Source organism: Astatotilapia calliptera, chromosome 12 (assembly GCF_900246225.1).
Source record: "Astatotilapia calliptera chromosome 12, fAstCal1.2, whole genome shotgun sequence".
Lineage (NCBI taxonomy): Eukaryota > Metazoa > Chordata > Actinopteri > Cichliformes > Cichlidae > Astatotilapia > Astatotilapia calliptera.
Window position 1 is genome coordinate 36,389,456 of NC_039313.1, and position 21,991 is coordinate 36,411,446.

The 21,991-nt window shown below is 46.5% G+C and overlaps 3 protein-coding genes across 7 annotated transcripts in view; 2 read left to right on the forward strand and 1 right to left on the reverse strand.

Annotated features, from left to right (window-relative positions):
- LOC113033793 (protein FAM240B) overlaps positions 1–7,152 on the forward strand; it is a 7,248-nt gene extending 96 nt beyond the window's left edge. Inside the window, exons 2-3 of the mRNA XM_026187901.1 lie at positions 1,719–1,840; positions 6,952–7,152. Coding sequence (XP_026043686.1) covers positions 1,719–1,840; positions 6,952–7,063 — 234 coding nt within the window. The 3' untranslated portion in view covers positions 7,064–7,152. The remainder of the gene's footprint in view (positions 1–1,718; positions 1,841–6,951) is intronic.
- A 2,389-nt stretch (positions 7,153–9,541) lies between these two features.
- Positions 9,542–16,698, reverse strand: nudt18 (nudix (nucleoside diphosphate linked moiety X)-type motif 18). Of its 2 annotated transcripts, XM_026188216.1 has the most exons (7): positions 16,500–16,698; positions 16,239–16,411; positions 16,043–16,153; positions 12,088–12,190; positions 11,805–11,928; positions 10,586–10,710; positions 9,542–10,310 (listed from the first exon to the last, which is right to left on the reverse strand). In XM_026188216.1, the coding sequence occupies exons 2-7, from the start codon at positions 16,407–16,409 to the stop codon at positions 9,928–9,930; spliced, it is 1,017 nt and encodes a 338-aa protein (XP_026044001.1). In that variant the 5' UTR covers positions 16,410–16,411; positions 16,500–16,698; the 3' UTR covers positions 9,542–9,927. The 2 variants fall into 2 exon arrangements, with proteins under 2 accessions (XP_026044001.1, XP_026044000.1); XM_026188215.1 differs by lacking the exon at positions 16,500–16,698 and having other exon boundaries at positions 16,239–16,443.
- Positions 16,444–18,600, forward strand: sdhaf1 (succinate dehydrogenase complex assembly factor 1). 4 transcript variants are annotated; one of them, XM_026188219.1, is made up of 3 exons: positions 16,444–16,510; positions 16,631–16,783; positions 17,996–18,600. In XM_026188219.1, the coding sequence occupies exon 3, from the start codon at positions 18,166–18,168 to the stop codon at positions 18,412–18,414; it is 249 nt and encodes an 82-aa protein (XP_026044004.1). In that variant the 5' UTR covers positions 16,444–16,510; positions 16,631–16,783; positions 17,996–18,165; the 3' UTR covers positions 18,415–18,600. The 4 variants fall into 4 exon arrangements, with proteins under 4 accessions (XP_026044004.1, XP_026044005.1, XP_026044002.1 ...); XM_026188220.1 differs by lacking the exons at positions 16,444–16,510; positions 16,631–16,783 and adding an exon at positions 16,790–16,859; XM_026188217.1 differs by lacking the exons at positions 16,444–16,510; positions 16,631–16,783 and adding an exon at positions 16,894–17,117.
- Positions 18,601–21,991: the final 3,391 nt, after the last annotated feature.

The window sequence follows — 21,991 nt, forward strand, 5'->3', positions numbered from 1 at the left end:
TTCAGTAAAAATGCTTCAAAATTTTTATATTTTAAATTTTTAAGGTTTGAATTTGTAACCTTCAGTCCAGGAAAGAGTTTGTCTTTAGTTTTTAGTCCTGTTTAACTTCTGTTTGTGGTCAGGGAGGAAATACAGTTTTAAAAGTTTCAGCATCTCGATAGATTAAAACTTGTTTGCTGCTCGGAAAGAGGAAACAGGGAGCAACTTCACAGTACTGACAATTTCTAGAGCCAAAACTTATTGATATTTCTGATTTTTGTCTATAATCTAATGTAATTGATGATGCAATGGTTGTTTTATTTTATATAAACTGCAGCTTGCTGTTTCTACAACACAACAAATTAACAAATTTCCCACACGCGGGACTAGTAAAGGTTATCTTATCTTATCTAACAATAACAACAAATGTGGTTGTTTGCTTTACCAGATTTTAACATAATGTGATTTTAAGAAATAGTTTGTCTGGTTTTGACGTCTTTTTATTTATCTAAAAAATTTGAAACTACTCCATTAGAGCAGCCAAAGAGGATACACAATGTTAGCTTACTCAAGGCTGCAGATCCTCTGCTTTATCCTGACTAATGTGCATATTTAGAGGCCCTTGTTCAGGTGTACACCACCTCTTGCCCTATGACAGCTGGGACAGGCTGGATGGATGTTATAATGCTACAGGGTTCATTAGCAGATGGATGACATCACAGCTGTTATGCCCACCTTACATACACACTGTGGGTGAAGCTCAGATTCAATTCAATTCAATTTTATTTACACAGCACCAAATCACAACAGTCACCTCAAGGTGCTTTATATTGTGAGGTCGACCCTACAATCATACATACAGAGAAAAACCCAACAATCATATGACCCCCTATGAGCAGCACTTTGGCGACAGTGGGAAGGAAAAACTCCCTTTTAACAGGAAGAAACCTCCAGCAGAACCAGGCTCAGGGAGGGGCGGGGCCATCTGCTGTGATTGGTTGGGGAGAGAGAAGGAAGACAGGATAAAGACATGCTGTGGAAGAGAGACAGAGGTTAATAACAGATATGATTCAATGCAGAGAGGTCTATTAACACATAGTGAGTGAGAAAGGTGACTGGAAAGGAAAAACTCAATGCATCATGGGAATCCCCGGCAGCCTACATCTATTGCAGCATAACTAAGGGAGGATTCAGGGTCACCTGGTCCAGCCCTAACTATATGCTTTAGCAAAAAGGAAAGTTTGAAGCCTAATCTTGAAAGTAGAGATAGTGTCTGTCTCCTGAATCCAAACTGGAAGCTGGTTCCACAGAAGAGGGGCCTGAAAACTGAAGGCTCTGCCTCCCATTCTACTTTTAAATACTCTAGGAACAACAAGTAGGCCTGCAGAGCGAGAGCGAAGTGCTCTAATAGGGTGATATGGTACTACAAGGTCATTAAGATAAGATGGGGCCTGATTATTTAAGACCTTGTATGTGAGGAGCAGATTGAAACATGGTGAGATTAAAAGCTCCACCCTGACCGAGGAGAAGCAGGAGCTCATGCTCCATCCTGTGGGTTTGAAGGACTCACACTGCAGCAGGATAATGAACCCAAATACACCAAAGAAGACCGCAGAGTGCTGACATCATGGACCGAGTGGAAGAAGGGGTTAAAGGTCAACTATGTGCAGCGATGTGTTTCTATGGAGGTCAGAGGTCAGGCTGTTGACAGCGTGTGTGCTCCTGTCGTGCTGTTACAGATGAACCTGGCTCTGGTCCATGACAGAGAGCTCATTAAGACGTTCTGGGAGAGGAGGATCGAGACTCAGACTCAGCAAGCTGACAGCGAGGAGCAGAGGATGAGCCAGAGCGCACTCAAAAAGTGAGTGACGTCCTTCGGCCCAGCGGTCAACGCATAACATGTTTCTATAAAACTTCATGATGTGAGGCTCTGGTTAGCATTTAGTCAAAAACTGTGTCTAACCCAAGTTTAGTCATCTTCTTCTTAGTTCAGTTTACTTTTAGTTTTGTAGTGTTGTATTGAAGGTCACACCTGTCTCCATCTTTGCGTACAGCTTCTTTTCTGTCATGAGGCTGGCAGAAAGGTTAAACATATCCAGACTTTCTTTGTGTTAGCTGGCTAAACGCAGTCAGCGATAATGGATATCACTCAGTGATGGTTGTCAGCGTTCCCTCTAAAGTACATGTGAGCTGCTAAACCGAGAGACAAACTGTGTCCAGGCTGTCCTGAGTCTGCCCGGCTCTCCTACTCATCAGTCAGTTATTTAATCAAGACGACAAAGGAGGCAAAGTGAGCTGAGACAGAGAGGGGCAGTTTGTTTTCCTCGCCAAAGAGACAACTGCAGGTCCGCTTGTGTTCAGATCTGAGCGGCTGATGGAAATAACTCCAGACTATGGTGATGTTTATGCACTGACTGCACAGTCAGGTCACAGTATGATGGACAGGCTTTCATCAGCTTGAGTTTGAGCTGATGGGTGAAACGTTGTGAGGGACCAGCGAGCGCTCGCTGCACGTGTTTTACTGCAGAGAAAAGTGAGACGCTTCAGCTGCTTGTTCCACCTGAGCACACGGACTGGCGTCCTCACGGGTTTCAGTTACTGTTATTCTGGTGGAAAGGTTTTTGGACTCTTCTGTTTTACAGGATGTGGCGTCCTTCATTTGTAATGTCACTGATCTTCAGTCTAAACGGTTTCGTTTTCATGGTTCGTTCCACTCTCAGCTTTAATTTCTTGCATTTTATTTGTCTCTGTGTGATTCGCTGATTATTCTGTGGTCTGGTTACCTGTCAGCACTCAGCCTGTCCTTTGTTCTCTGGGTGTAACTGGGTTTTATGGGACAGCTGGAGCTCCCTGCCCACTGAATGCTCTGCTGTCCTCAGACACACCCTGATAAACGTGCTGTTTGTAATTCACACACTGCGTCTCTCGTGGAGGCTTAAATTACAAACGCTTTCTTTCATCTGTTGAGGTCTTTGAGCCAGACGTCCGTTACCAAACTGAGCATGAATGCGGTTTCATTCGGTGAAGCCATGTGACCTTGTGGCAAATAGACGCATCTAAAAACAGATCCTCTCATTACAAACGGCCTCGTCTCTCGGCGAGCTGCTGGACATACCAACACAAACACACGAGCCTCTAACACCGTCTGGCTGCTAAAGGTGTCAGAGACGATGAGCACTAATGAGCGGAAACATGACCTCGCCTCACCGGCTCTGAAGGAAGCAAAGGAAACAGGACGATGGCGGGCTGGAGTCTTCAAACCAACCGAGAGAGAGACAAGTTGTCTCCAGGCTGTCCTGGGTCTGCCCGGGTGTCCTTCTGATCAGTCCGTTGTTTAATCAAGACAACAAAGTGAGCTGAGACGGTGAGGGGCCGGAAAGCAAAATCCTCCATCGAACAAGAATCAGCACGGCTAACATCCTGCACAGCTCACACACAGGTGTGACACAAACTGGGAGCAGGTTCAAAACAGGAAGCGACTAACACAACACACCTGGTGGAAGGAGGTAAGAGTGAGCACGGTGACTCAGACTCAGCGAGAAGGTCAGAACAGGTCAGTGCTGCCACTGATGGAGGAGCCTCCTGCCCCGGTCCTGCTGCTCTTTTGATTTATCTTATATCCTCTTATTAAACTTGACCTCCTGATGTTACATCAGCTATTAGCCCTATCCGCCTTAACCCCTCTCACTCATCTTCCTCCCCCCTTAACCTCAGTTCATCTCACGTAATCCCTCTGCTATCCATTACCCTGTATCCTAATCCCCTACCTATCACTACCGTGTATCTCCTAATCCTTCGGCTATCTATTACCATGCACCCCCCGACTCCACAGCTATCTGGCTCCCCGCTGCCTCTAACCCCGACTCTAGTCCGCGCTAATTGTGTACGTTATGTGTGATCTGAGCAGGGGCTGGAAAAATGTGCTGCGAAGCACCGAGGTGATAATCTCGGAGCGATGAGTGACGGAGGCCGGCCGGCCGCGAGCACAGACACAGCAGCTGAATTTAGAAGATATTCTGATATTAATAATCATCTAACGGATGCTTCGGTCTGTGCGTCTGCGTCGCTGAAGCCAAAACTAATTTTGTTTCATGAAAGGACATCGACGTGAAGCTCAGCACGCTCAGTTTCTGCTTTTCTCAATGAGCTGCAGCGAGTCCATCAGTGAGGATCTGTGGGGGCTTTTCTCTGCTGACGTGTCCACAGTGTGAGGCCAGAGTGTCCTGATATTAGTGTTAGCTCCACAGCTCCATGGAGCATAAAAATACATATGAGTGCATAATTACAAGAGCTAAACTTATCTATAATTAAATCAAGTTATATTGTTCCTCCACACTCGTTTAATAGATTCATTTATTTTCAAAACATCTGCATTTAAAAAAACATTCATTCATGAAAACTGAAAGAAAACTTGGATCAGATTAAACACAGTGATGAGCCATGAACCCGTGACATCATCACAGCTCCTCCACAGCTTCAGGAGCTCAGATATAAGGCGGCACCTCTTTAGACGGTGCTCCTCCACCCCTCGCCTGCAGCTCAAACACCAAACAAGTAAAACTAAATTTAAAGTTCAGGTAGAAGCTGAGGAGTCGAAGCGTTAGCAGGAGGAGAGGTTGTAACAGTAAAACACACAGAGGTCATCGCAGGCGTGGACGTGCTGGACTAGCACAGGAGAGCAGAGCGAGACACGCCCCGTTCATGGAAGGGTATTTCAGTGCCGAAGAACTTTTATCCAAACCTTCACACTCACGCTCTGATGGAGGCACCTGAGGGTGGAGTGTTTGCCCAAGGACACTTCAACATGCAGCTGGAGGATCCAGGGACTGAACCACAAACCCTGTGGTTAGTAGACCCACTGCAGTGGGAGCAGAAGCTGCAGAAATGGGAGGAGTTACAGACGCTGTGGTAGTGTTTAGGTCTAAGTCTAAGCAGAGGGTGTAGCAGTAGTAGAGGAGCCTGAATGGCCACAGTCATAGCAGCAGATGTTGTAGAAGAAGCAGCTCATCAACAGCACAGGAAGTGGCTGCAGTCATATTAATTATATTTAGCAGAGGAGGAGAAAAATGCTGAACGTGACTCTCTGGCTTCTCTAAATCATTTCGTTTTGTTCCTGATCAGCTGACAGGTTAGCTTCATCCTGCAGGTCCTCGCTGCAGATCCCAGACCTTAGCCTGGCTGATTATAATTTAGCTGCACCTCTGCACCGCCTCCTGCACCGCTGCGTCACACTGGTGATTCAGGACCCACAACTTTGAGGTTCGTGGTGATCTCAGAGTGAAGCACATGCAAACAGCCGGTGCAGAACAAGAGGTGCACCAGGAGACGACCTGAAGAGGACATCTGCCAATCATAGTGAGACACTCAGTGATGTCACTGTGGTGCAGTACTGAGCCTGGAGCAATGACCCCACATGTTTTGGTGAAAATGTGTGAAACTGGTTCTGGATGAGTCGCTGGCACTTCTGTGGATAAGAGACCTCATAGTGGCGGTGCTCAGCACGCTGAAAGGAGAAATGCTAACCTAAACCAGTGAGCCGGGCTGGACTTGAATCACTCTGATGCTGCTTCAGCAACACCTTTGTGTCAGATGAAGGTCTTAAAGCGTTGGTCAAGTCAAGTATTTATTTATTGTCATTGTCAAGAACAATGAAATTGCGTTTGGGGCTTCCATACAACCCGTAAAAAAATCTCGCATCTCGCTCCTCTGCTCCTGGTGCAGAGGAGCGAGATGCCTACCTGTCCGTCTGTCTGCCTCGGCTGACATCAGGAAGATTATCAGGACAAATGGAATAATCCGAAAAACTTGACAGGAAGGCGACAAAGAGCTGGTGAGGACAGCTGATGGCGAGGGTTGGGTTACACTCAAACATGTGACGCCTCACAGACGAACGTCTGTTATTTCTTTGCCTTTGTGTCCTGGAGTCGCTTCCTGTCTGCCACACGTTTGTGCACCTGTGGTTGTGAAGCCTTTCAGTGACATAACGTACACCCTGACCCCTCAAACAGCCTCTGTCCTCAGGTGTGTCCCAAAGGAAGGACCAGAAAAAAGTTTGGACTGGCAGGCTGGCAACTTGTGATGATTTGACCTCTCCACCATCTTTAAGGAGAAACGCCTTCTTCCTACAGACAGCAGCCAATAACATCCCATCAGTGACATCAGCAGCCAATAACATCCCATCAGTGACATCAGCAGCCAATAACATCCGGTCAGAGAGTTGAATCGGACGCGGTGCAGCTCAGTTTCTTTGGCACAGAGCAGTGTTCCAGTAGTTTCTGTCAATAAAGATGAAAACTGCAGCACAGAGAATGAAAACAGATGCAGAAGCAACAAAACCTGAGCAGAAATACTGTTTGAACTTATTTAGATGAAACCTTCAGAGGTCCTTCAGGTGAAATCGTATCTGTGAGCACTGTAAGGGAAGTCAAGTACTGAGACTGAAGGTGAAGGATTTGTCTGTGACGTGCAGCCAAACAGAAGAAGAAGAAAGCAGCACGAGGTGTTCTTTCTTCATCGAGCCTCACAGAGACAGGCGAGCACGCTCGTGGGTGTTGGTGAAATAAAAGCGCTGATGCGACAGCGATAACGCCGCAGCTGTCACCAGGACACCAGATCTGCTGCAGACTCAGAGCTCATTAAGCTCTGAAGCTCTGACCTCAGCACTGCTGCACGCCACCGACCACCTCCAGGCATCGCTGTTACGATCAGATCCTCTTAAAATACTGTTAATGAATATGATGACGCTCACCCTGACACGGTAGCTTTAAGGCCGGAACCATAAGAACGAAAACCGAAAGCTGAAGCAGGTGGTTTATAAAAGGTCACAAACCTGCGTGACCTTTGTAGGTCTGCAGAACCACTGCTGAGCACGTGCAGTGTGTGTAACAGCAAGATGGGGGTGGAGTTTGACTACATGGTGTCATGTGATGCGCTGGCATGATGTAATGTAACCGTCCTTCCTGTGTGTTTCAGGCTGAGGGGGGAGTGGCTGGTCCGTCTGGAGAACCGAACCAAACACCTGAAGAACCTCAATGACAACTACATGAGGAAGATGAAGATGGAGCCGTCAGCTGACCAGACCTGAGCCCCCGATAACTCGCCGTAGAGCTGCTGAGCCAACAACCGCGTCTCCTCCTGCTGCTGTGTGAGAGAAATAAAGAGCTGGAAAATAGACGCGTCTGTGATTCATTCAGAGTCAGAGTTTGAACGTTCTGTTTTATTTCCTGCATCTCAAACACATCAGTGCATCAGAGCCAGCAGTGTCAGGCTGTGCTGATTCTGCAGCAGGTGTAAAGATCACTGAGACTCACTCTGAAGCCTCTGACCGCCAACATGGCGCCATCTGCTGGACAAACAGGAACAAACCTCGAGGAGGGGCTGAACGTTCAGTCCAGTAAAGGTGGGAACATGAAGGAGTTTCCGACGCCGGCCACATGCAGCGTGTGAACCAATAAATAATCTATAAGTGACCATTAGTGACAAAACCATCAGTCCCCTTCAACACCAGCAAACAGCAGAGCTGGGTCAGTGTTTGGAACGTAACTGAAATAAAAACAACTATTAAATATTTTAAATTCACTCTTCAGTCATTTCAAGTTTTCTCACAGCAGCTTCACAAATACAAACTTTTTAAGTTTTCAGTTGTTTTTCTACAGAAGCATAAAAAAGTTAATTTTATGAATTATTCTCTGCAGAATTTAAGACTTTGGCCACCAGGGGGCGTTGTTTCTGTTTAACATATGTTTAGGAAGTCATAGTGACTTTTTCCCCACCAGTGTTTTTTTTCTTTATTTTGGAAACTTTAGACTTATTTATAAACACATATATTTAAAAATAATGACAATAATAATTTCTGCTTTTTTCTCTTTCCAGCAGTGCAGCATGCAGGGGGGGCTTTAAGGGGGCCCCAGCTGTACCACACAGCTTTAGTTATTAAATACGTCGCACATGTAGATAATGATATGAACATACTCATGAACGACGTTATTATAGAATAATCCAACCCAGCTGTGAAGTGATTTTGATTTGATTTGATATACCTTTATTAGTCCCACAAGGGGAAATTTCATAAGGCTGCCGACCTATTGCCCTCCGACCACACATACATTACACAAACATCACATGGGGAAGACAGGACAGAGAGGTATAACAATGGAAAAAGCACCAGATGAGGAAAGATAAGGAGAAAAAAATATGTGTGTATGTTGTGGTTTTGTTTTTATTTATTTATTTAATTTTATTATTTATTTATTTATTTATTTATTTATTTATTTATTTTTGCTCACGGTGCATCGTGTAAAACCGGTTAAAACCAATAAATAAATGTTTAAAAAAAAGAAAAAAAGAAAAAAAATAACTGCCCCCAGACTGAGCTCCAACAGGGAGATCAGTTTGAGAACAGAAAAAACACCTCTGCACATGAAAAAACTCTTAATACACCAAAGAAACACATGACAAGCAACAGGGGGGGTAAAGGTGAGAGACCGCCGACTTAGACAGCACATCCGGGCCTGCGTGCGCTGGTCTCCTTGATCCCCGTCAGCATCGGAAGGGAATAAGCGTCGAAGGCGTTTGGAAAGGGAGGGGGGATGAGTGTGTGCATATCAGTGTATATGTGTGTGTGTGTGTCCAGAGTTCAGCTGAGACAGTGTCCTTCGCCCTGCCAGGCTAAGTAAACAGTCTTCCAGCCAACCCAGGTGGCCTTACATGGAATGGGAAGAACAGACTCAACACAGTCGTTATCAGGGAGTTGTTGTTCAGCTCCAGCCTTGAGCCCGCAGCTGGCGCCAAAGGGGTCTCCGCATGAAGTGATGGTGGTTTTTACTTTAGTGCGAACAACTCATATGAATTTCAAAGCAGTTCTACAGTCCAACACTGGTCTCTCAATCTCCCATTGGAGAGCCGCGAGCTTCGCCATACTTGCGTTCTGTGATGTTGTCATTTCTTGTGCTCAAGGAGCCGATTCTGCTCTTGCTCTTGACGAAGGCGGTCGCACTTTTCTCCTCTCCTCCTCCTCTCCCTTATCTTCCCTGCTTAGCCTCTTATGTCCTTGTCTAGTCTCGTGGTTTTTGTATTAATTTTCCCTGGAAAACTGAGAACTCACGACCGCAGTGAGCTTCTCCAAGATGTATCCAGTCTGCAGTCAGAGATCTTATTCTGAGTATCCACAGCAGCCGTAGCTTCTCCAAGATCTTATCTGTGCTGCACTCAATGAGCCCATTTTGAGAAACTCACGCCTCTCCCATCGTTTCAATCCCAGCGGGCAGCCTTGTGGGGGTTTGAACAGCTGGTTCCGCTTCCTTAATTCTGCGATAAGTCAGGGCCAAGCCAGCTCCGATCAGAACCCTGTTATCATGGTTCATAGGTAGATATCTTCAGCACTCAGGCTCACCCGAGCCCAGACTTCTCGTTGAGAAAAGGGTGTCGATTGCATTTAGCGACCAGTTGATCAAATCCATAATTCTCTTTTAGGTTTTAGAGAACAGACTGTGAGAGAGTGTTCAGGGAAAAGTAATACAAAAACCACGAGACTAGACAAGGACACAAGAGGCTAAGCAGGGAAGATAAGGGAGAGGAGGAGGAGGAGATAAGTGCGACCGCCTTCGTCAAGAGCAGCGAGCAGATGATCAGCTTCTCCACAGGTCAGTGAGCGATGCTGGACATGTCCTTAATCAGCTGAAGACAGAATTTCACAACAAATCAGTAACTCGTAATCTACATGATAGAGGACCAGTAAGGCTCTGAGGTCCCTCCCCCCACCCTGGACCGCCCCCGACGACCCCGGGAGCTCCAGTCTGGGGGCGGTCGGAGTGATTCCCTGACAGTCATCATCTTTAATTTTATTGCTGCAGTTACTGGCATAGATTGCCTTTCAGAATAAAACCTAAAACTTCTCGTTCTTGTCAAAGAGTACAGTTGGTGTCGTCCCTGTACGCTCGGCGCCGGCGGTCAGTACAGGCTGTGGATCGGTACCAGGGCGGCGTTTCTGGTTTTCTCCAGCAGTTTCTCCCTCAGCGTTTGTTTCTGGACTTCATGCCAGACATAGCGAGGGTGCTCCACACGCGGAGGCTGCCCCGTCGGTGTCCACTCCACCTTGCGCCCGTCCTCATCGCGCTGGACGTGGTCAGGCGTCAGCGCCACCAGTGTGTTGAAGCACACGCCGTCCGTCTTGCCATTCTGTCGGCCGTTGTGCTGCAGACTGAGCACGCCCAGCGTGTTGACATCATGGTCGTAGTAAGCCGACTGCATGGCTTCCTGCACCACCATGTTGGCCGCCCAGGTCACCGCGTGGGTCCTCACCGCCGCCGCTGTTGGGAGGTGGGGCTCCGGGGCTGCCAGCAAAAAAATCACGTCTGTAATATTCTGGATATTTATCATTGAGGTATTTATATATATTAGGACTGTTTCTTATATTTGTAACTTTCTAATATATTGCATTATTTAATTTAGTTCAGTCTGTTACTGAGGCTCAGGGTCCTACTTAATTACAGGTTATTTAGGAAGATGTCACACTTAAAACACTTTAACTCGGCCGTGTTTTCAGGAAAAAAGCCAAACTGTAGAGTGCGTGAAGTTTTCTGTCAGTGCTAACGAGTGAGTTTGGTACCTCTGATGAGCAGAACCCAGATGTGCTCCTCAGCACCGACGAAGACCAACATGAGTCTCTGCACCACGTGACGGCAGCTCAGGTCTAAGGGTAGCGTGACAGGATGGCAGGGACTCAGACGGTACCTGAAGGCAGCACGGCAGGAAAGTCAGGAGTCGCCACGTCAACATTGTACAGATCAAAAAGAGGCTGAACAACTCAGATAAAGGAAGTTTTTAAACACACTGAGGTTAATTATGGAGTTCCACAGGGTTCAGTGCTAGGACCAATTCTGTTTACATTATACATGCTTCCCTTAGGCAGCATCATTAGAAGACATAGCATACATTTACACTGCTATGCAGATGACACCCAGCTCTATCTGTCCATGAAGCCAGATAACACACACCTATGAGTTAAACTGCAGGAATGTCTTAAAGACATAAAGACCTGGATGGCTGCTAACTTTCTGCTTCTTAATTCAGATCAAACTGAGGTTATTGTACTCGGCCCTGAAAAGCTTAGAAATATGGTATCTAAGCAGCTTCTTACTCTGGATGGCATTACCTTGGCCTCCAGTAACACTGTGAGGAACCTTGGAGTCATTTTTGACCAGGACATGTCCTTCAACGCACATATTAAACAAATATGTAAGACTGCGTTCTTCCATTTGTGCAACATCTCTAAAATTAGAAATATCCTGTCTCAGAGTGACGCTGAAAAACTAGTTCATGCATTTATTACTTCCAGGCTGGACGACTGCAATTCATTATTATCAGGAAGTCCTAAAAACTCCCTGAAAAGCCTTCAGCTGATCCAAAATGCTGCAGCAAGAGTCCTGACAGGGACTAGAAAGAGAGAGCAGATTTCTCCTGTTTTGGCTTCCTGTTAAATCCAGAATTCAAAATCCTGCTCCTCACATACAAGGTCTTAAATAATCAGGCCCCATCTTATCTTAATGACCTTGTAGTACCATATCACCCTATTAGAGCACTTCGCTCTCGCTCTGCAGGCCTACTTGTTGTTCCTAGAGTATTTAAAAGTAGAATGGGAGGCAGAGCCTTCAGTTTTCAGGCCCCTCTTCTGTGGAACCAGCTTCCAGTTTGGATTCAGGAGACAGACACTATCTTTTAAGTGCACTGGTACTCCATAAATAAAACTGATGTGAATTTAAAGTGATGCTGCAGGTTAATCGATAACTAAACTCAACTCTGTGGTGTGTTTCGCTGAGTTTACATACTTCAGTCCAGATTCGATGAGGCGGAGGATGTCCCGCCCTCTGAGTTGGAGCTCTGAATGTCTGTCCCACCACGAGGCCTGAAGAGACTCCTGATCTGCTGCTGACAGACTCTTTAAACTTCCCCCTGACAGAAGAGGAGAGACACGCTCCTTAAACTCTGCTGCCCTTCATGTGATACACATATTCACCCAGCTTCCTCAAACCAGACAAAGCTAACGATGCGTTCAGGGGCTCGGAGTAAAAAGGTCACCCTTCAACACTAATAAAGTGTGTGACCTCTGACCTGTGACCTTGGCCAGGAAGATGAAACGGATCCACTGAGGTCCCTGCTCCTGGATGAGCAGCAAGGTGACTGGCTCACTTTCAAACCCCGCCTCCTCCTTCACCTGCAGACAAAGAGAGCCGCAGCTGATGGAAGACAAAGCCAGGCTTTCTCTGCATGAGCTGGTTCAACAAAACCTGAAACCCAGATCAAAGACATCCCAGCGCTGCTCATCAGCTTTTTATCTGAGTACCCTCACACAAAGAGGTGCGTTTGATGCATCACTCAACACTTCTTCTAAAGACCAACCAAGCAGCTCGCTCTTCAGTCAGAGGAGCAGCAATAAGCAAGACTGCTGTTTGTAGCAGGGTGGTGATCACAGAGAGGACGGAGATCCTTTCACAGCATTACGTCCTCCTGAGCAGAGTCTGGGATGGAAAGCACGAAGTTCTGTGCAGGCCGGCTCGGACTGCTGCGCCTGTGATCCGACACGGATAGCAGGAAAAGTGTGACACTGAATTTATAGCTGAAGCAAACATCTCACAAAGCTGCTGCTCAACACAGGGCAGCTTTAAATACTGCAGCAGAAATCAGAGGCAACCTGGAAACTCATCAATGTGCAGTCCCTTCTAATGATGGCCTTTAAAAAAACTACACATTTAATTTAAGTTCCATAAAGCTTCATGTCATCTCCCAAATATCATCTTTAATGAAAGAAAACACTGAAACGGACTTCCGATTTGAACGTCACTGTGATGGCAGCACCTCGAGGTGAATAAAGAAGGGGGTGAGCGAAATACACCAAACCAATACTCGGAGGTGGCAATGAAGTGGTAGTTTAACGGTGGGAAAATAATGATAGCTTCCAGGCTGATACCTTTCTCCTCTCACTGCAAACCTGCTGCCGCACACTGTGAATCAACCCCAGCAGGCAACGGCTGAAATATGGCTGACTTGGACACTGTTACAGGAAATAAAAGACTTTCGCCAAGAAAACAGTGCACAACTGGGGAGATCAAGGAAGAAATCCTAAAGGTGAGCGCCAGACTGGACGAGGCTGAGGGCAGGATTGAGAACACCGAGGTCGCCATGATTGAAAAAATAAAGCTACAGGTGAAGGTTGTAATAACCCTTATTGTGTTATCGCACCACTAGGGGGGTTGCCCTACTATTGTAGTAGTTGGGGGAGTCTCCTAGTGGGTGTGTGAGTATAGCGTGGCAGCCATTACATGCTGCTCGTGTTCTGCTCTCAGGACAGACCTCACCATTGTAACGGCCTGGCGCCGGGATTACCGATCCCCGCACATGTATGTACGGACAGAGTAGAGCCGTGGAGACCTGGCTTGTATGGTCTTATGTTGCTGACAATGAATAAAGGTCTGTTCTTTAATTTAACTGACTGGCTTCGAGTTATCCGGCTAACCTCCACACCTCATGCCCGCTGGACCTGCTAGCCGCTCCTTCCTCGCCAGACTGCTGTTACAAGGTGGAGGATAAACTGACAGACCTACAGAGCCGTACAGGAAGAGAGAACAAATGCATTTCTGCTGTACCCGAGACAGCAGAGCGGGCTCTACAACAGTGAGTGAGTTTGTTGAGAAGTTGCCGCGGGAAGGCCTGGGGCCGTCCAAAGATGAACTTGACGTACGCATCGAACGGGCGCACCACCCCCAGGCGACGCTCCCCTGCGATCTATTATTGTGAAATTCCTCAGCTTCAAAACAAAGGAACTTCTGCTTCGTACGGCATGGCAGAACAGAGGATTTACCTCCAACCAAGTGAGCTTGGACCCTGACTAACCCCCCGATTCTAAAAAAACCAAGAGAATACGCCAACGTGTGCGAGACCCTGAAAGAGCAGCAGATCCCCTCCAGCTTAGCTAAGGTGAAATATACCGATAAACAAAGATTTACGACACGGCAGTGGAAGCCAATAAGTACATGTCCAGTAGAAGCTACGCTGTGAAGCTCGTTTAATCAGCAGAAACAGCTTGTTTACAGAACCATCAGTGGATCAGGCAGAGACAGTAAGAACAGCAGGAGGGGACCAGACATTAGCACTGTTCACCGACGACCTACTACATCCTGTCCCACACAGGCACTCCCCAAAATCATGGAAATGCTCTCAGAGTTTCTCGGGATACAAGGTTAATGTAAACAAAACGCAGGTACTAACTCTAAACTACGATCCACCAATCGAAATGAAGAATCACTGTAAATGGAAATGGGACGCAGGTAGCATTAGGTACGTAGGGGGGTAATACATCGTGACGTCACCAAAATGTTTGATGCCAACTATGGTCCTGTGAATGAATCCATAAAATCTGATATACAAAGATGGGATCCCTAATTTCCCTCGGGATTAATAAAGTATTCTGATTCTGATTCTGAATCCCATCCCTTTATTGGACCTACACTCTAGGATTGAAGCCATTAGATTAAACATGCTGTATTTGTTTCGGTCGCTACAGATTCCCACACCACAAAAACAGTTTGTGGAGTGGGATAGACTGCTGTCAAAATACATTTGGAAAGGGAACAAAGCCAGAGTTAAATATAAAACCCTCTAAGTCTATGAGAGTATTACTGTGCAGCTCAGTTAAGGCCATTGATATGTCTCTGTTGTTTAGATTACACTGTGGGATGGAAAGATCTGGAAGGAACAAATGTTAAAGTAATACCAGCTACAGCTTTAATATCAGACACAAAGCTACAGAACAAAACAAACCTGCCAGATGAACCAACACTACGAGTAATGATATCTGCTTGGAGTGAAGCAATAAGAATTTGTGGTTTGGAAATGCCTCTAAAGTCTTTAGATAGTGCGTATATGACTCAGACTTTACCCTGAATCAGTGCGATAAGAGCTTCAAGAACTGGAGTCCAACAGGCCTAACCAATTATTATCATCTGTCCGCAAGGGGGCATTTCAAAGCTTTGAAACCTTAATAATGCGAAGCTAACTTGGCTGCCCCACTACCCCCAACCCAAGTTCTTACGGGTTTTATATTTCAACTATAAGTTTACAAATCTGAAAGCAAAAGCAATGTAGAGAGTCATACTACTGTTATGTTCAATGTACTTTCTTAATAAAAGAGTTAAAAAGACAAGAAAACACTGAAACCCCAAAACCTGCAGTTCCTCTAATGTCCACCTGGGGCTCCACAAAGTCTCTGATTATGAATTTTCAGACATTTTATTGACATACAAAAAAAACAAAACATGTTCACACAGGTGACATAACACTGAGGTTAAAGCCAGATCACTCCTCCTCCTCGCCTCCTGATGTCTGCAAAGCAGTGTTGTTTTGTCAGGGCAAGCAAGGAGGGCAGTGCTTACCCAATGAAAAAACAAACTGTTATTTCAGTATTTTGACTTTTTCAACCTTAAGTGATCGTATTTGGTCAAGTGGGAGGAGTTAATTAATGCTACATATCTTGGTTAGAAAGTTGGGAAGCTGCATTCACAGACCTTATGCAAACATCACACAAACACATATCTGCTAATCAGTGCTCAGTAATATCTGAACTGTAGCTCCGCCTCCTCGGATGCTCTGTTTCTACAGTGACATCACAGCAGGCATATTATTGGTCACATGATGTCGTTAAAACGCTCCAAAAGGCTCCGACAGCACAAACACGGTCCAGAGGTCCAGTTCAGGGACTCCCATTAGTTAAGGTGAAGCCTAGCACAGCTAGCTGCTACAGCCACCTGTACCACCATCTACCTGTCAGTCAAAGAGGCCACGCCCCTATTAATGCAAATTTTAAGCCTTAATACAATTTGAACAGGTGAGTAATAGAAACGCTCTTCCGCATACAGCTGTTATGAAGGAGTATATGATCCACAGAGACCAAACTGTTTGTGTATCAGGCTGTAAACAGGTTTGTTTTAACATGGGAGTCTATGGGGACTGACTCACTGCTCCCCCTGCTGGACGCTGGAGGAGCTGCAGCTTCAGGCTCCTCCTCACTCACCTCCCTCTTCATTGCCTCCTCCAGGCTCTCTCCCACCTCCACCCTCCCAGCAGGAAGATACCACTGTTTGTAACAGTCCGGTTTGGCCTCCTGGACCATCAGCACCTCCTCCTGAAGGAGTGTTAATTAATTAAATAATTGATCATTTAAGGGTATTGATGAGACTGAGTGGCTACCTGTGGTGACCTCTGTTCACCTTTTCATTGAAGATGACAGCACAGACGATGTAGGTGACGTTCTTCCTCAGAGTGGCGGGTTTGCTCTGCTCCAGGCCCACATCACACACAGTGACCTCTGACCCCTGCCCACTCAGCAGCCTCTCCACCTGCTCCTCCACCTGCTGCTGTTCCTCAGCTGTCATCTCCATGTCTGTAAGAGGAAGAACAGAGAGCGTCTTCATCAGCTAAAAAAACACCTCAAAGCTCGAGGCTGTGACTGCAAGCGCGCAGAGGCTCACCTGTGATCCAGGTGTGGTGTTTCTGGTCTCTACCAGGTGTGACAGAAGCGGGGAGAGCTTCCTCTCTTACTGTCGGATCTGAATCCTGAAAACTGTAGTTCACTAAAAGTACTTCGTTACTTTCTCCGCAGGTACCGGCGTCATAAATCACGGAAGCCTTCCCCCGGAAACAGATGCCGGTGATAAAAGCACGAGCCCAACTGCTTCAGCTCGCCTGTTTTGACATTTGACTCCAGAAGGTGACACCGGAAGTGCTACTAATCTTCCTGTTCCGCGCCGCCGCAGTAAGAGCTTTTAACCCACTCGAACACCCCCCACGGGCGATTTGGACGGTACAAATTAAGATGAATACATCAGAAGGTAACTGAGCTCTAACCAATCAGGAGCAGCGTTCTTAAAACGGGTATTAGCTTTTATTTGTCTGTGCGCGTGCTTTATTGTGAAAATCTGACCCGGAAATCACGTGTTTTGTAGTTTGTCCTGGTCATTGCGACTCAGGCCGGTGTTATAACGCAATAAGGTCACAGAGAGCCGGGAGACGTACCTGTGACGGTGGAATAGGACAAACAGGTGAAGCAGCGGAGCCGGTCCGAACCGGTCCGAGCGGAACTCCGTCAGGTAAACAGGAAGTTGAACTGATCGCTCTCGCTGATCAATCCTGAGGTCCAGCAGCCGGCTGTGGGTTACTTTCATAAGCCACAGCTGCTGGTAATACTGCGTGTAGTACTATAATATAAGTAATGCTAATACTACTGTATGTGTTACTGTAAAAACTGTTACTCAGGAGGGTCAAAGGATCCAGTCAGAATCCAAAGATCAATTATTTATGTTATTTTAGCTGAAATGTGTTTTAGTGAGAGACACACCTAAACGCTGTTGTTGTTATAACGTGTGCCGGGTGAGCTCAGTTATCACAGAAAACAATCAGTGATGAGAAAATCAGCAGAGGCGGGGGGTAAAAAAGGACGGAGGAAGAATCTTTACTGAAATAAAAACGTGCTTTTACGTCGACACCTGTGTGCACAGTCGGGGCTCGCGTGCACGTTCATGCTTGTGCGGGAATATGAAACACACATGAGTTAAAGATCAGACCACATTAATGGAAACAGAGAGACACAAACACGTGTTCCTTCATCAGAACTCCAGTGAATGCATTCGAAATAAAAACAAGCAGGTAGAAGGAGAACATTTGTTATATTCAGTCTGGCTCAGGGGGAACTGTGCTGCTGTTGACCGGAGGAGAGGAGGAGAGGAGGAAGGCATGCTAGGAGGCAGACAGAGAGAACGTGAGCTAAAGAAGGATTATTTTGAACTTTGACTGATGCAAAGCTGTTCTTGCAGGATATAAATATGGAGCTGCAGGTGAGCAGACGCCTTCTGTTGTGTCTTCAAGGTGTCAGTTTTCTCCTGTGAGAGAATAAAATCAGCGACCGTGACGCGATGAACCTTCCTGAACGCTGTTTTGTTGTTCGGTTCTCTTTGTGTTCTTCCTGCAGGCAAAGGTCGTCTTTAAGACCCTGAATGAGAAGAAACAGGTGAAGCTGAGCCTCGTGGTGTGTTCAGAGTGGGCGTGTGAGGGAGCGCAGCTGGAGACACGCCGGTGTTGGAGCGTCATGTGTGCATAGCTGCTCTCTGATTGGACTCTTGTCTCTGCTGACTCGGTCTGATGTTGCGGCACAGTAAGCTGCAGAAGCAGGTCCTCGCTCTGTACCGGCAGTTCCTGCGAGCCGGGCAGGACAAACCGGGCTTCCTCCCCCGAATCCGCGACGAGTTCCGAGAGAACTCCCGCATCAAGAAGACGGACGTGATGCACATTGAGTATTTATACCGACGGGGCCAGCGGCAGCTGGAGCAGCTGAGGAACGCCAACACCAAACAGCTGGGCTCCTTCTCCAAACCCAAAGAGCGCGGCTGAAACCGCGTGACCTCCGAAAGACGCCGGCACCGTCAAACTGCTGCCATTGTGCTCAGGAGACGGGCTGTGAAGGTCGCAGCAGCGATACAAGCTGCCGTGAAACAAATGTTGACAGTAATGAATTTATCTGCTGTCTGGAACAATAAAATGTGTCTGTGAGGCTTCATGTCTCCCTCTGAAATATCATTCATATTGTTTTCATGCGTCTGCACTGCATTCTGGGTAAATGAAGAGTGATGTGACTATTTTTTTTCAGGCATTACAAAGAAAATTAAAAAGTTTGTTTGTTTGTTTCCAAGGAAACTGAAACGAGGGAAACCTCGTGTTTCAGTTTTTACACAGGAAATTATTTAAAGGAGCTTAAATGGAGTCAGAGCAGGAGTGGGTTTAAAAAATCCGTCGATTTTAGTTTGAATAAAGTGAAATCGATTCATTAGAATCGATTTTTAAATATAAATGTATTTTGCCAGAAACGCCAGAATCTCACAAAACTATTTCAGCAACCAGCAAACAGCCGAAACAGTAAATGAGAGCAGAAACATGTAAACACAGAGTGTGGATCGTTCACCCGACGTCACGGACTCACCGTCAGGGCTGAAGAGCGAAAGCTCAGTGATTCTGATGCTGCAGGTTTTCTCTCTCCAACCAAAATTCTCTGAACCTGCGGCAAACGAAGGTCCAAACTACGCTTCACGCTTGATAAACATCGTCATGAACTCGCTCTGACTTTGGCTTTTACTTCCTGCACAGCTCTCTCAGTGTCCTCAGACACCAGTTTACCATCAAATCTCTGTTTTCTGCATTATTCTCTGCTTATCACGCAGCAGTGCTGCGGTGTTCAGCGCTGTCGGCCTCTGACAACAATGCCTCATTTCTGCCGTTCAAACCGAAGAAATGTAAACTTTTACAAATGATTGCTCAGCTGTGTCTGTAATCAAACCTCTGTAACTTTGCTCTGCTTCACTTCAGCAGCATCAGGTCATGTTCACATGTTGATTCATGGTTTTCTTCTGTTTTGGATCGACTGCAGTATTTTTTTAAGGTTATCTGTAGACTTGATGTCTCGAGACCACTTTTACGTGGTCTCCGTCTTGTCTCCGTCTTGTCTCCGTCTTGTCTCGGTCTCGCCGTCTCAGATCGACATAGTGGTCGGGAGATCTGGAGTCAACAGTTTCCATGACACACACCGTAACGTTCGATGATGTGTCATTTCAAAAGCATCAGCTCTAAGAGCCGTGCTTACAGAGCGCTTTGTAGTGACTCAGACTCGACTCCCACTGAGCGAGAGCCGCTCCTCACTTAATTTCCTTTGGCTGCTCAGCTCTCACACAGGGGCTCAGCTATGCTCCAATCCCTCCATATTGTGGCCAATCACATGCGAGGATATAGGATAATATCATTGTGTGAAAAACAGAGAGGGTGAGAGTCACGTGGAGCGTGCGTCTGTCCTCTCAGTGAGTGAGAGACAGCGGTGAGGAGGGCTGTGCATCGCAAAAACACATAATATGCCCGACACCCGTAAACGAAGCAGCATCTGGCTGCAGTTTAAGGACTTTTTGGTCTCGGTCTTGACTACAAGTCTAGCTATCTGCTATAAAACGCCAGGCCAGGAAAATCTGCTTCATGATTTTCTGTTTTATCCTCAGTTCCTTTGACACAAAGGCCTCTGCTGTGATGCTCACGCCTCTGATGAACTTTGTTTTATACATAGATATAAAAATATGGAGATGAACTGATAACTGATCAGAATTAGAATATTTCTGACTGTCTGAGTCAAAACGGAATTGAATCGATTTTAGAAATGGGAATCGATACCCAGCGCTCAGTCGGAGCTCTGCGGCAAACACGCGGAGACACGGTTGTGGCGCAGCACGCGGACGGAAGCAGCGTTTTGTTTCACGCACGCGGCGCTGTGGAGCCGCCGAGCTGCTTCTGAAGCGACGAAGAAGAAGTGATGTAAACAGGAAGTGGGGCATGTACATCCACAAAAACTGTCGTGTCGAATTTGTGGATAAATGTGAAATTCAGCGAAAGCTGCTGAACACAGAGGAGCTGCTGAAGTTTGCTTTAGTTTAATCTCGGGACGTTTTTCTTAGTTTGGGGATTTTTCGCTGTTTTTGGGCCGTTTTCCAGTCATGTCCGGGTCAGTGAACCACACAGGAGAGATGAGCAACGCGCAGTTATTCCAGCAGGTAAATCCGTTTAATCTGATGTGAAACAAATGAAATGTAAACTTTTATCACAGCGTGTGTCACAGTAAATTAAACGTGGCCGAGAAGGTCCGATCAAAACGACCAAAAAGACTTTTAATAAGAACAGAAACAATTTAATTTTTCAGGAATCATTACAGGTTTCAGTCATCGTAGTCTAAGGAGCCTGGAGAGAAAAGCGCCTGGACTTAATCAGAGAAGCTTCTTCCGCTCCAAGAACAATTGGTCCCACATTTGAAATCCTGTGGGAGGGTCCCTGACATGTCATGGACCTTGTAATCTTTACAGGTGCAGGGTCACAGGAACATCAAACTATCAGCAGAGTCAAATTAAAATCTAACTCAGCTGAAAGGAAAACAGCCACAAATCCTCCTGAAGACACAGGTACACCTGCAGGTGTTCAGGTGTTATCCTGTCCCTCTTCCTTTCCCACAGGCAGCAGGTACACGCTTTAGGTCTGTCTGTCTGTCGGCAGCTCTTTTATACCCACAGTTAAACCTGAAGTCACTTCCTGATCCACAGTCCAGCCCTCAGCCTCTGTACACCCACGTGTTTTTCATCCAGTTCGTTTTTAAGTTCAGTCCCTGCTCCTGATTGGCTGCTGAGGCTCACCTGCACAGAGGGATGCTGCGTCTTTCTCCATCAGCTCTGTCTTTGGTCTAGTTTTGTGAGTTTACGGGAGAATCTAAAGAGCCCCAGCTTGTTTCTGTTCATCTTTTTCACTTTTTGTGTTCATAAAAACACCTGTGGCATGTCTGCTGGGTTTACAGACAAAAACTCTGCGATTGGTTCTCATCGTGTTTCCTGCAGGTGGCGCTGCTGCGATGGTTGAACTCTCAGACTGAGGAGGACCGGAGGATCTTGGCGGCGGTGACGGGCGTCCAGGTCGGCAGAGAGCTGCTGAATCGGCTCACCGGCCAGGACAAAGTTGACGCCTACAAGGTACAGCGGGGGCGCCGATCACATCCGCCACTCTGCTCGCGTGTCATTTCCTCACGATGCATGTCGTTCTGTTCCGTGTCCTCAGCGAGACTGCGTCCTGAGCATCGCACAGTTCCTGCGACAGAACCCGCGAGCCTCGCAGGCGCAGATCAACGCAGAGGTGGAGAAGAACGTCCTGCTGTTCGCCACTCGAGTCAAAGCTCTGGAGACGGCGCCGATTCTCTGAGTTATTCTGTGAATAATTTGTTGCACACAAAGTTCTGATTGAGATTTTTGTACATGAGTTTTAAACGTTTAGAAATCTGGAAATTTTACATTCTGCAATCAGAGAGTCATGTAACTAATATCCTTAGTATCCTTATTTTCTCATTATATTGTTTTATGTTCTTTAATCATGAAGGTTTGTAGAGCAAGGCCGCTTTTGA